Raw genomic sequence first — 14680 nt, 5'->3', positions numbered from 1 at the left:
TATTTTTATGTCCAACTTCCAAAGTATGTCACCGTCCAGGAAAGCCAACGAGTTCCCCATCAACAGCCAACAAGAAAGGCTTTGATCTCTTTTATATTCTGGTTGAGGTGAGAAGGCGATGGACCCAAATCCAGCTCTGAAATTTGAATTCCTTAAAACTCAGAGCTGTAGACTCAACTTTTGATTGATACCAATTTTATTTATCACTTCTATATAACAGAAAACTCTATTAGCAAATTAATTTTCAAGTTGATTAGATCTCTTTAAGTCAGCAAATATGAATGGTTAAAGTCTCCGGGCTAACGTTGTTTATGAGGTTCCAATAATGCTCTGTTCATTTAGGGGCTCCCAAAAAAGAGAATGCTGTTAGTGAAGTGTTTTACGTCTTTATTTTTGTCACAGATTTCAGGCTATTTGGACCCTACTGCCATGAACACTGCTGGATCTCACATTAAACCTACCACCAGCTGAGATCTGACCTTTTGCTGCAGAGAACAAAAAAAACAACAGGGCTGCCCTCAAAACTGCTCTTCAAACAGAATTAAAGATAAAGAGCCACACCAGATAAAGTTAAAAGCAAATTCTCCGGGAGGAAGAAAGAAAAAAAAAAAAAAAACGCCCTGTAGCATAATGTTCAAATAAACATCCCTGCAGCCTCTCGGAACATAACAAAGACATTTTTCCACTGCGACACATTAATAGTGACCCACGCTAATGACAAAAGACAATTCCCAAATGTGAAAGCAGCTCCTTAGGTTCCAACATGCAACACTTAAACATTAATCTTCATAAGATGAACAAATTTCTCTTTTTTTTACAGCAATGTAAAACAGTAAAGACACATGAGAAAAAAAATCTGTGACTATATACATTAACTTACATTATCAATATCTCTGTTTTATCAACAAAATTTACAAAGCTGTTGAGGAAATAAAATTCCCTCTTTCATAAGTTCCGTTTCTTCAGTCTTTTCATTGGTTTTTGTCTTTTGCTCAGTTTGTTTGGCTTTACAGAGTAATCTGCACAGATCTGACTCACAAATATACAAATGATCCTCTTTGTACAGGTTGTAGTAATTCAGCAAACAATCACAAAATGAGGCAGTGAATCGTCCTCATATTCAGGGATATTCTGATGGCTTATCACATTATGTAGAAATTGCTTACTGAGCCATAAGTGTGTTTGATTTGCTATTGGCAAGTGGAGGTTTACTACATAATATGACAGTGGTGTTAGTAGACATATATCAACAATACAAACAGATTTTCTCTTTTGTTTATTTTTTACCATCTGTGCTAAGATAACAAGAAGCATGTTAGCAAGTAATGAAGAAGAAAGATCACAACACGGTAGATCTGTGATTTCCAGATTTCCTTTTTTAACAGGAAATGATCTCCCTCACAGAGATGCTTTATTTTGTGTCTGATCGTTTCGTTATCAATAATCCCTGCTTTTGGGTTAAAAAATAAAAAAATCAGGAGGTCTTGTTGAAAAGAAGTTATTCCAAAATAAGTTCATGTATTTTAAATGTAAGAGTAAAATTCCTCATGATCAGTCTGTTGTAATGCTTGCCCCCAAAATTCTTCTCTCAAACTCAAAAGCTAGCGCTCGCTTGCAAATATGCTTTGCTCAGCCGTACTATATTTATGCAGTCGTATCCAGAGCTTCCCTCCTCCATTTTGCTTCCCCGAGCTCGCGTTCAAACTTTCTCCCTGCATGCATCTAAAGTCTGTACTCGAATCTTTCCTCTCTGCTTGTGTATTAACATTTCCAGCCAATGGAAAGAGTGTGTAACTATCATCTTTGAGGTGCAAATGATTTTTTTTTACTATGGAATGCACTTCATTTGTTAGATAGTGCTGGACCACTGCATAGAGTCCCTGCTTTGTGCCTCAAGTCAATTCAATAGCAAAGAGGAAAGACTTGAGCATGCAAGTTTAAACTGTGCAGAGAGAAAATTTGACCTTGAGGAGAAGCACGGAAGCAGGAGGAAACGATATTTGTGCAAAAATATATTCAGCGTGAGCACAGGAAGATGTTTTGTTCTGTTTCGGGTTTTGACGGCGAGCATTACATTTTAGGCTAAAAATAAAGAATGCTACTTTAAATTAAAATATTTGTTCTTAAATTTTGATTAAAAAAAAAAAAAATCCCTATACAAGAGTTCAGACAATTGATCCTTTGGAGGAAGACAAGTGGATGGACTGGATGCGGATGGCTAGGGTTTTCTCCAAGGCCTGCAGGATGTCGCTGCCAGGGCTTTCAGGAGGAGTGTCATAAAGCAGCTGTTTGAACGGCTCCAGCTCAATCAGCATGACCATGTTCTTCAGGAAGAAGCCTTCTATGTAGGATGCCAAGTCTGGAGCATCAAGAAACTGAAATGAGAAAAGAGTGCCTAATTTTAATCATATTTACTGCTTATCTTAGACAGAAATATTCCTCCAAGCATTAAAATTCTTGAAATGGTGTGTTTTAAATTGCATGCTTTTTAAATAACTTTTTTTTTTTCTTTTTTTTTTACCTTTGTGTGATTGTAGAGCTCAACACAGGTTTCAGTGTTAATGTTCTTGGAGCAGATAATCTCACAGTGCCTCTGTAGAGCTTCCAGCTGGAAGAACTTGGCTGCAGACAACAGCTGGGAAGAAGCCAATGACATTAAACCTGATTAATGCTACCTAAATTGATTTTCGCTTGAAAAGTTTAGCAGCTGAGGGAGTGGAATTTCTCATAGTACATTACAGGGTAGCGGTCAAAGATTTATTGTTCATCTAACCTCCATAATATCTGTGCTCCTGATGTGCAGAGCGTCTGTTCCTCCGAAGTAAAGATACTGCATTACCAGCTGCCAGACACAGTTACATTCAGAACAAACACAAAGCGTAAGTATATAGATAGCAGGATAAATACCAAGGATATTGACATCGGAGGTGTAAATCTGAGATTATTTGAATAGGGTTTTTTTTGTGTGTGTGTGTGCAGCATCCTCACAGCTACACACACAGCCTGCTAAGGGGCATTCGTCTAAATCTTAGTGAGGAAGCATGCATAAATTTATCTTAATATGTAACATTTTCACTGCGGAGGTTTTATTACTATACGTCGCACATACATAGGAACACTTTTAAGGTTAGTATTTACATACCTGGAAGATATGATATTTGACGTTGCTGATTTCAATGCAAGTATTTTCGCCACAAGGTCTGTTTGCTAGAAGAGTTTTAAATCTTGAAAAAAAAAAACAAAAGAGTAAAAACACAGCAAAATTAGAGCTTTGAAATATGAGCTTGATACATGCAGCATTGGTTTTGATTCACAAAATAGCAAATTTGCATTTTTTTTTCTTTGTTTGTTTGTTTAAAGCGAGGCTGAACCACACAGAGTTCTTGCCTTTAGAACGATCTGATCTGAAAATAGCAAGACTGAAAAGGGTAATAGTACCTGTTGGATGCTGTGAAGAGCAGAACTTTGTGGGCATAAAAGGGTTTCCCCTCAACCAAAAAGGTCACATCAGACATCTCCTTATTGTTCAGGAAGTGAGGATCTGAAGAACACGTAAACATAAATGTTATTATTATTATTATTATTATTATCAGTTTGAGAAAAAAAAAATCAAGTAGATACAATACCCGTCAGGGAAGATTTAAATCAACATTTCTGTTCTAGTCTAGAGCACTAGGTGGTGTTATGTGATTTACAGTCGCAGCCATTGTACAGCGCATACAGCAGTAAAACCAGCTGAAACCAATGGCGCTCAAGCTCTGCTGGGGTCACTGGGGAGGGGCAGTGCTGACCAATTGTGACTTAAAAGTCAGGAGGCTTTTGAAGCGGCTCATTTTCCAGATACCAAAAAAAACAAACATTTAGTTATTGCCATAAAGCAGCTGGGTGTGATTTATAGCGCTTGGAATATTTCTTGAAGCGCTAAAGACCCAAAAGGAAATACAAAAATGTGAAAAAATAAAAGTAAAAAATACAATGTTGCATAAAAAGTCCTCTTTAAATAATAAAACTGCTTAAGAGAGATGTTTACCCAGTCGTGATGTCTGTTTCCTCTTGATCTCTGTCAGTTTGGGGATGGGATAAGGACCATAGCACTGAGTGAAGATTGCAGACAGCTGCTGGCTAATCACTTCATTCTGGCGACACATAAGCAGATTGACAAAAGAGGTTAGCCCACCGCACAGGGAGGCGACTTTAACTTGTACACCTCTCTCTATGTTCGAGCAGACTGTTCATTAAGCCTCATGGTCACAGTTACATCATATCTTTGGAAAGAACTAGATGAATATCAGACCTATTTCTAACACCCACGTTACTGTAATGAAAAACAGAGCGACACCTCGGGCAAATGCAAGCGCTTGAGAAAGAAGAGCACTGGAAAAACCACCCAGCCTTTTTCAGTCCTGCACAAATTTCCACTTAGGCATTAGGATTTGTGTTTTTAATGTGGTTGTGTGCGTGGAACGGTCAGCTACACTACAGAACCTGCATGCATAGACAGTCTGCTCATGCTCACTGGAGACAGCAACAAGCATTTATTACCAGGCAAAAACTCCAACAACCACAAGCTCGGACAGACAAAAGGACGGAGCGCTTTGGGTATTGAGAGCCCTTGAACTTTTACACATTTTGCCATGTTGCAACCAGAAAATACAATTTACTATAGATTGTGTTTCATATGAGAAGAAATTTCTCAAAAATCAGACAACGGTGCTGACATATCCAAATAAAAACAACATCGTATGGAGAAAAAAAGAATTGCCATTGGATAACCCTGAAACCTAATGTATTCCGGAAATCATCAACTCTTGAAGTACCTTGCTGGCTCTGAGGATCTGAAACATCAGAGGCAGACCATGTGTGATGAGCTCCTCTGTGTACTCCTCTTCCTCAATGCAGCTGAACTCTTTCAAAAGACCCTGGATCAGAGGTCGGCGGTGCTGCTGGAAACATGTACGCAGAGACTCGACCCAAGTGTGTAATGTCCACGGGACGCCTGAGAACCAGTTCAGAAAAACCTTAACCACGAAAGTTTCTGCACAAAGATGGTGTATATGCTGCATACTGTACACACACACAAAAAAAAAAAAAATGGTATGAACAGAAACCTACCAAGGCTCCGAATATCTATGGTGATGTCGACGTGCCCATGCTCGGCACTGTGGTACATGGCTTCTTTTAGAGCTTTAAGTTTGGCCTTTCCACTTCGGATGAGGTCAACCTGAGATGAACTTCTGCTTTCTAGCTCTGAACCTTCAGCCAGAATCTCTTCCAAGGACAATACATCACCTTTTCCTTTATCCGTGTGAGATAACAACCTACGAAACACATTTCTGGAAGCAAAAACAACAAAAAAAAAAAACAAAACACAAAAACTGAAGTTATATCTGAATGGTCGACACACACTTCAAGACTTGATTAACTGCGTTAGGGAGGATTTTTTTTTTTACCTGCTCTGTTTATAATACAAACAATGCAAGAAGATAAAATGGATGCTTTTAAAAGTACATTACAGTCACTGCTCACCAAAATAAAACTCTTTGGAGAGGAATGACAACAAAATCAATGCAAATTAATTTATAAAAAACTCAAATCATATCACGAAATGAGCAATTTGACTTATTGGGATATGCTATCTTTATTCTGTGCATAATCCAGATTACATTCTGAATAAAGCATGAACTGAGCAAAGCCAGTACATTGCTGCCTGCTGACTGAACATGGACATGTGTCGGCTACCTGTGCCCGTGAGCTGCAGCCAGGCTGTAGGAGTTCATGTCTCCCTGCGGCGCAGTAGAAATCCCGTTACGGTACATGGTTCCCACCATGGGGTCGGCACCGCGCTCCAGCAGCAAGCTCACCAGCTCAAAGTTGCCTGCACATGAACAACCACCAATTGAGTCACAGCACACACAACATTTTACAAGAAAGAGAAATAGAAAGTCATTATTTTTCTCCCTGCCTCTAGATCAAATTATCCTCTAACGAGGGAGCTCTGCCAGTGACCACACTGACAGTCAGGTGTTGTGTTGGGCTGCATGTAGACGGCCTCCTGCTGGGAACAGCATCTGGAGATGGGTTTGAGAGAGAGAGCCTGTGTGCTTGTACCTGCAGCGGCTGCCAGCTGCAGCGGGGTCTCTGTGTAGTTCTCCATCCCGTCCTGCAGGGAGCCCTCCACGTTAGCTTTGGCATCCAGCAGCAGCTGCAGGCGGACACACAGGCATGAAAATGATGGGGATGCAAAAGAAAAAAATAAATAGATTGGGTGGCAGGAATCAGACGGTTACTTTTCCAGAGTTTGACTTTTTTTATTTTACATCCACAAGTTTAAATGTATTTTATAATTTTTTATGAGAAAAAAAAAAAAAAAACGCGCTAAAGAGTGGAAGGAAACAGATGAATGGGTTTCACTTTCTGTCTTTTTTTTTTTTTTGACATTAAAATCTGAAAAGAGTGCATTTGTTTTTACCCTTCTTAAATCAATGCAGAACCACTTGCAATCACAGCAGAAAGACTTTATGGAGTATATCTCTACCAGCTTTAGAAATCCGGACAGTGAAGTATTTATTGACTCTTATTTGCAGAGTAGCTAAATCCCATTAATATTGGATGGACGGCATCAAATACCAAATCCTGCCACAAATTCAAAGTTGCATTTAGGTCTGAACTTTGACTTGTCTATGCACTCTGTATGCTTTGAGCTAAACAATCCCAGTCTAGCTCTTACTGTTACCGTTTTGTTGAATATCAGTCTCAAGTATTTAGCAGTTTCTAACAGGTTACCTCCAATAGTTTACCTGTTTTTAGCTCCATCCATCTTCCCAGAAATCTCAACATATCTTATTACTGTCCCATTAAAAAAAAAGTCCAGCTTTGTGGAACAACAAATAGATATCCTGTGAAATGATTTTCCCACCTGAGCTCTGGGTTTCTGCAGCTCCTCTAGAGTTACCATGGGCCTGCAGCCTTGGTCTTACTGATGCTCTCAGAGGCTTTTACACTACAGTTTATTTGTACTGTGATTATCAGACTCTTATGCTTTTTTTTTTTTAAACTGCCTGAGTGAAGACCAATCAGTTCATCAGAACTGTTTCTGTTCTGATGAACTAAGCCTGGAAAATGTATTATAATGTAAGAAGACAGGGTTTTTTCAGCTCCTGAAACACAGGCTGACATTTTTTACACCGGTTGAAAAAAAATTGACATTTACAAATAAATATACATCTGGGAACTATAACTCTGAAAGTTTCAGTTTATAAGGAAAATATAAAAGTATTGATGGAAAATGTAAGGCCGTCTTATAAAACTGAACCTTCAGTCTTTTTCTATCTAGTTGTACACTTCAGGACTTTACTAAGAAATAACCTTTCAAATTTCATTGTTCCCTTTATTTCATGCACTCGAACACCAAATTACACACGCCTGGAATAATTTCCATTACAATTTAATGATGCCTTAATCCAACTGACAGTCTACTTAGGGCAAAGTGAATTAGTTAAACGAGTTCAATACTAATTAGGCTGCTGAGTTTCCACTTTCCATTTCCTAAATACAGCCTGAAACCATTTGTGTAAAAGTTCAAACTTGTAGCAGGAACTTCTGGATTCGAGTGACTTTTTTTAAATGTCCTTTTTTTAAAATTTAAAAGGCTTTCGGTTTTAAATTACACAGACAGCACTCGAATGTTTGAATATTGAACATTCTGAGAGGATTTGATGGCAGAAATGACAGCAGTGACCAATCAGATGCTGAAGCACAACAAACGGTCCACGATGAAAGAGTCGCAGATGAATGTGTCACTACCTGCACCACAGGCACATGTCCATGTAACACAGCGAAAGTGAGGGGCGTCGCCTGCCGTGTTTCGGGAAAGACTGAGGGGTGCTTGTGCACTGTGTTTGGCACCTGGGAAAGGGACACAAGGAGGGTGGGATGGACAGGCAGAAGGGGTTAGGGGATGGAGGGGGATGGGAAGGAATGGAGGGGAGAGAGATACGGAGCCATTAAAACTACTTCATGGACAACAGAACACAAGACAAGCAGCGGCAGGGAGGACAGAGGGGAGACAGGAAGCTTCACAGGAGAAACATGAGCAATTAAGCAGAAACCCCGAGGCTGTAGAGGACAGCGTGCCCTTCGTGTTCACTTTCTAATGAACACAATCGACTGATTTGTGACGTCAGGCCTTGTTCAAGTGGTTTCACTGTGATCTGTTGTTAGTTTAGGTGCTGGGCCTCTAAATTCATCTCTTTTGAAAGGCCGACCAAAGGAAAGCGTGGAAATTTCAGCGATTTCCACCATTATCAGAACATGGGTGAAAAGTCATGAGCTGAGTTCATACACTAGGACAATCTCACACTCAAAAATCCTGAAAAACAAAAAGCCAATTCAATATTTCACCAAATCACAGTTTTGTGGCACAAGGTTTTGGCACCGTAAAAAGCTGTAGCAAGAAGTGCTGGACTACAACACTTGATATAGTTGAACTTTTATATGATGGCGGTCTAATTTTGTATGTCATTTCAGTTTCAAGTAAGAAAATATACACACATAATAATATATTGGTCTAACACAACACATGCTGTGTTAGCTGCAAAAGACTACAATTTCTCTAACACAAATTATATAAAAAAGGAGTACAGTTGTTTCATTTTAAATACGTTTTGCTGCTGTTGCAAACAAAACAATAAGATAAATGTGCTGTAGGATTCTTATCAAAATTATTTGCTGACAACATTATGTAATATTTCTGAGATTTTTTTAGTTTTTCCATCTAACCAGATGCTGTGTCCTTTTATCTTTTAATATCTGTGTGAGGTATTGTCCTTACAAAATAAATAAGCAGCGGTGCAACTGGTTGTTATCGCAAAGAATGTGGATCTTTAGTGGAGACAGTCAATAGTGTCAGACTTTGTTAAGAGGATGCTAAATGTATTTATTACAGTGAAAATTCTGTTTGTTTTCATGGATACACACAATTTTATTTGTATGCTGTGGATTTAGTACCGAGTTAAAATACATATGTATTTATGATTCACACCTTGAAATCTAGAAAGAACCAGGTTTAATTGGGAGAATAATTGAAGATTTTTCCCAAAAAATAAAAAATAAAATATGATGGAAATTCGTATGTTCCATTGTGTCGGGAAGAAAAAGCCTCCATGAATTTCTCACTGGAGGTTTTTCCCAACTCTGCTTTACTAACCCTCAGTTAAACCAGTGACACAGCAGCTATTCTGCACATTAATGGGACTTCCCAAAGTGCAATCTGGAGGTACACAACACCAACAGTCTTTCTCTGAATTACATTATTCCTGATAACAGTTCATTCTTTCCTCTGTTCACGAAGCAATTATCCACACGATTACACTGCACAAGTTCAACCAATTAACTCTCAAGCTGTAGTTACATCATGCTCAGACATAATAACAATCATTAACTTTTACACATCCTCAGAAGATCGATACAGCTCTTTAATACATCACATACGATTTCATTAAGACAGCAGTTATTGCTGTGTGGTCGTCGGCCTAGTTACACAAGTCAGTGAGAATGCTTTATTGTTTTGATGTTACTGTACTACCCACATCACTGTTTGCCCAGAAGTGCCTATTGGAACTGATGGCAAGAGCACAAAAACCTATGAGGCACGTGGGACAGCAAACTGGGGCAGTCGGCTTCAAAAGACAGGCACAGCGGGAAGCTTAATACATGTTCGGTCTTTAACTGCCAGCTTTATGACTATGTTTAATAGCTTGTACCTATTTGTACCTTTCCAAGCAATTGGGGATCTAAGCATTGATATGGTGATATTCAGGCTGGCTATTAGTCTTCCCAGTGTCAATGATGCCTAATCATTAGTAGGAGTCCTTCTTAGATCGACTTGAGTCTATTAGAAATTCACAGCAAATTCTAGTCTGTTTGAATAAACTGTTGGTAAATCACACTAGCTTTGATCAGCCGTTAGTGGTAAAATATAAATGGATGAAATTTATAAGTTGTACTAAATGCAACTGGCTGCGAAGCAAGTCTGGCAAATGGGATGTGAAAATGCTGCAAAGATCTAAATCACGAGGCTTTAAATGGATGAACAAGTCAAAGAATTTTACCTGGAATCTCTGATCACTCTGACAAATTTCTTTTACAAATGCAGATTATCCTTTGCTGCCCTGACAGAGTAAAAAAAAAAACAAAAAAACGTGACTCCACAGTCAGCCTCACAGTCTCAGTCCCCACTCTTAATGCTCACAGCGGGTTTCATTGACCGTTTGAGTGAAGTCGTGATTCATGAGACGCGACAACAAATGGGAAAGAACATGAGGAGATGAGGGACAGCATGTTTAGTTTTCTCCTAATTTAACAATACAGTATTATTATTATTATTATTATTATTATTATTATTATTAGTAGTAGTAGTAGTAATTATTTTTCAGCTATGAAATTAATACAATTCTTCACAGGTCTTTTCTTGGCATTTTCATGGTTAAGTCAATAAATCTAACACATTAATCTAAGTATTTCGCACTTGAAAATCCAGTCCAAGCCTTTCTAAGTCATCAGTAAGAGAGTCTGTGTTTGTGATTTTCATATTGGTCCAATAGCACACGTGAACAAATCTGCATGGGCAGTATTTAAAAAAAAATCCTTGGGTATTTTGCTGTGCATGACTGACAAGGCTTGTAGGCCACCTTTATTACTTTGTTTATTGGATAAATCTGAGCTTTCCTCGTAACTTATTTCTGTCGTCCTTTACAAAGTGTTCACTTTATCAGCTGCTGCTGCTGCTCTGCCTGTTGGTGTGATGTCTCCTGCTCTGCACTGTGTGTCCCTGTGGGGGGAGAGATGAGCAGAGAGCAGCTGAAAAACCAGGCATTAAATTTTATGAAGCAAAGCGAAGCGCAAGCTTTGTGAGCCAGCACAAAGAAGTTTTTTTTTTCTTTCTTTCTTTTTCTATATTGTCTTTCCTTGAATAAGTCAAACCATGGAGCATGTTCTAAGTGAAATGAATGATGAGTCATATCAATTCAAAAAGTAAAACCATAATCAGACTATGCATTATATACTCTGGGGGCGGGGGCAGTTTTCAGGGATACTTCCTCCCTTCCTGCCCCAACTCAATATTATCTTTAATAAAAATTAATCAACTGAACTCAATTCATATTTTTCATGATATTGAAATTTACTGAGAGGCAGCCGTATTTGTTGCTGTCGAAAAACATCAACACTGCAGAGTCTGGAGCATCATTGGTGGGACACAATCACCGTATTAATGTAACGCTGATGACATTTAGTGTTATTTTACTGCACTTTGGATCCAGTGAGTTTTCAAGCATAATTATTACAAAGATTTTTTCCTAACTGGCTTGGATCAGCACAAAAACATTCTGATCGAGACATCTCTAATGTCAATCGTTTTTTTTTTTTTTTTAAGTGCTGACTTTAATTTGTAAAACCTGAATCATTTGGTGGTATTTTTTTCTGTTTTTAAGCACTTACCTCACTGTTAATGTCAGCCCCTGCGTCCAGTAGCATCTGTACCATGGCCTCGTCTCCACGAACGCAAGCGTACATCAGCGGGGTCATCCCCTACACAAGCAATGACACACAGGAAGACTACATGAGCCATGATTCCTATAAATATTAAATTCTCCTGCTATATTTATGTGGGAAGATCAAACCTTACCACACATTTTCTAAAAGGAAAAAAAAAGCACATAGTCAAACTGTTGCCTGTCCTAAGCTTAAATCCTTAAAACCTCCAGGCTCGTTGATTTTTTTTTTTTTTTACTTGCATCCACTCAATATCAAATGCATCAATATTTCCTCAGGGCCGTCTACAGTGGAAGGCCAGTCCCAGTGAACCTGGAGTTCAAGATTCTTGTTTTGAAAAGTTTAAGCCCTTGACAGTGTGTTAAGTTTTCTCATGGAAACTCTGGAGTTTCACTTGCAGTATTCCCCAGATGATTTACTGCCCAGCAGGTCAGTAGTCATGATATAATGCGGAGTGGCTTGGCAGGAGAGCTGCAGGAAAAAACAAGCCAGAAGAAGATTTAATACGTGCTGCTGCTTTTTTCTCACAGGGTGAGGCAGCCGCAGTTTACAAAGCCAACAAAACATGTCCTTCCACAGGCTGTGTGTGTGCGTGCGTATGTGTGTGTGTGTGCATTTGGGTGCAGATACACTAGGCTATGCATTATTAAATATGTTGACTGTGTCCCTAACCTGCTCATTCATGCTGTTGATTCCATCTGGCCCGAGCAGGTTGACGGCCTGCTTTACCAGGTCTGTGCGTCCACAGCTGAGCATACGGAAGCCCAAGTCCTGCAGGAACTTTGCCTCAGCAGAGGCAGCATCTAGTTTCCTTGAGGCACAGAAGCAATCATCCGTTCTGAAGGGCAAAGCACACCCACACAGATTATTAGCGCAAGCTTAGGGGTATGACTTAGCGCAAGCTTAGGGGTATGACTACTGTCTCCTTAAATGTGACATTTAAGGAGACATTTCTTTTTTCTTTTTACCTTCAAAATGAAAAGGGGGAAATTACAATTGTATAAGAAGCGGTTAGATTGCGGGGTTATTTGCAACACACACTCTGAAGCCTGAAGGCAGGGACGGTTTTCTCTGCCCTACCGGAGCTGGCGCGGCTCACAGTCCACTCCGGGCAGAAGCAGCCTGGCGGCCTGCCGAACATCGTCGCTGTCCACCGAGAAGCTCCGCCTGTGCTCAGTGTGGACCACGGCCACTCGCACCCACTCCATGAGAGGCGGCAGCACCATGAACGGCCTGTAGGGGGAGAGAGAAGCACATATTCTGAACATCACGGAAGGAGTGAACTTCAGTCAGACTGAGAACTATTTGTACCTCAGCTCTGACCAGGAAAATCTGCCTCACACAGAATTTTTGCATGAGATATTTTGCCTGGTGCAGTGGATGCTTAAGGAGAGGATGAACTCTGCAGAAACCGAAGATATGTTGGATGTGAGCAAATATAACTCAGATGTCACCATGTAACATAAATATTTTGCAATTAAAAGAAACATCTACGCTGGAGCAGATATATATAGATATATATACTTAAGTACAACAGTGCCATAGACAGACCGTCTCTCTATGGCACTGAAAGACATCTTGAAACTATAACATTCGTGGGAAGCCATCCATCACACATTATCATTTCTTTCCTTATCACTTTTATGGGGCTCTTTGCAAACATGATGCATGGAGTTGCTGCGTGTTAACATACATTATTTATGAGATCCCAGTGCCTGCTGGAGGTAAACTGAAGGTGCAGTGATATTTTCTTAAACATACAGTGGCACTCGCACAGGAGCGGGAGGAATCCATCACACAGTTCATCCAGACATAAGGGCTTTCGCTGAAAAGCTTGAGAGAGTGTGGCAGACATTTAAAGCCAGACTACAGCACAGAAGAAAACCACAGTCTGGGCTGGATAAGGCAAAGTCTCTGTGGCCCCAAAACCCAAATAACCCTCAGATTTATTCCAAATCATCTCGACCTTTTTGTTTTAAATAAACAGCCAAAATGTACACATGCTGAACAAGGTCACCGGTGAATGCTTCTCAATTTGTTGTCTCAGGCTCATACTGGAAAGGCAGCAAGTGAAGGTGTAAAGTTTGTCTTAATGCATATAGTGGCCTTTATAAATTAGAAAACCCAGTTCTTAAATGCCAGTCGTAACAGAAAATGTCCAACATTTACTCCTGAGGGTTTGTTCTCCTAATGGGCATGATGCATTAACTATAAAAGTGAAGAAAATTACTATCTTCTTATTTTGGCTCCCTGCCTGCTTCTGAAAAGCTCTTGTGATGATTAACCGAAGAAGATTTCCATCTTCTGCCTGTAGTTGTAGTTTGTAGTGAAAGAGGTGGACGAAGCCAGTCGTTCCATGTCGGTCACACTTCCAAATGTTGAGCAATTAAAGTTGGAACAAGATGAATGCGTAAGACATTTCGCTGCTGGCAAAGACGCCGTGGCCTCACTCCCCTTTGGGGTTGTTCACAGCGCACGCAATTTCCGGTGAGCTTCATTGAGCTGGCGCGCCACGTACACCGCGGCCAAATGTTAGCGACCGGGTAAAATTTAAAACCTCAACAGAGTTCACGCCTCCATCAAGTGTTTCTCAACGGCCAGGCCTCCAGACCGTCTGTGCAAAGCAAAGCATAGAACAAGAGGCTGTTTTTATTTCTTTACCAGGCTAGTCATCTGTTGTATGTGTAACTATGCAAAAAAAAAAAAAAAAAAAAAGAGCACAGTTTGTTCAAGGTAAAGTCTTAACCCCTAGAACCCGACGGACCCACCGGTGGGTCCAGCTGCCACTTGACCCCGGCTCGCTCTGTAAACAAAGGCTCCACGTGCCTTTAAATTTTTTATTATCCGCTAAAAGAGGCTTTAATCTTTCAAAAACTATTCCGCATAAAGGTTTTGCCCAAAATGTTAAGATTTAAATTTATTTATACCCCCTGAGGGTGTTCTGTCATTTTCTTTGCATGAATTTGACATTTAAGAGGAAGCATCTCATCACATCAGTGGTCATCTTCTTTCTTATAGATCTTCTTGACTAAATGGGGAAACTTGGGTTCCACTTCTCTGGGATTTATTGATTGGTATATTACTTCACTGTGGGTGAATTAATGCCTAAACTCTCTTTGATACGCACTCA

General features: G+C 39.8%; 1 protein-coding gene across 1 annotated transcript in view; it reads right to left on the bottom strand.

Moving 5' to 3' along the window:
- Positions 1–370: 370 nt before the first annotated feature.
- Positions 371–14680, bottom strand: part of abtb3b (ankyrin repeat and BTB domain containing 3b) — an 83152-nt gene continuing 68842 nt past the window's right edge. The window contains exons 4-17 of the mRNA XM_015000905.2: positions 12631–12783; positions 12223–12388; positions 11497–11586; positions 7804–7905; positions 6109–6202; positions 5740–5875; positions 5113–5333; positions 4818–4996; positions 4031–4136; positions 3439–3541; positions 3143–3224; positions 2774–2842; positions 2522–2635; positions 371–2375 (exon numbers count right to left, since the gene is read on the bottom strand). Coding sequence (XP_014856391.2) covers positions 2166–2375; positions 2522–2635; positions 2774–2842; positions 3143–3224; positions 3439–3541; positions 4031–4136; positions 4818–4996; positions 5113–5333; positions 5740–5875; positions 6109–6202; positions 7804–7905; positions 11497–11586; positions 12223–12388; positions 12631–12783 — 1825 coding nt within the window. The 3' untranslated portion in view covers positions 371–2165. The remainder of the gene's footprint in view (positions 2376–2521; positions 2636–2773; positions 2843–3142; positions 3225–3438; positions 3542–4030; positions 4137–4817; positions 4997–5112; positions 5334–5739; positions 5876–6108; positions 6203–7803; positions 7906–11496; positions 11587–12222; positions 12389–12630; positions 12784–14680) is intronic.

Source organism: Poecilia mexicana, unplaced genomic scaffold (assembly GCF_051168715.1).
Source record: "Poecilia mexicana isolate PSO_F unplaced genomic scaffold, ASM5116871v1 scaffold_6, whole genome shotgun sequence".
NCBI lineage: Eukaryota > Metazoa > Chordata > Actinopteri > Cyprinodontiformes > Poeciliidae > Poecilia > Poecilia mexicana.
This window is presented reverse-complemented; position numbering and strand designations above follow the sequence as displayed.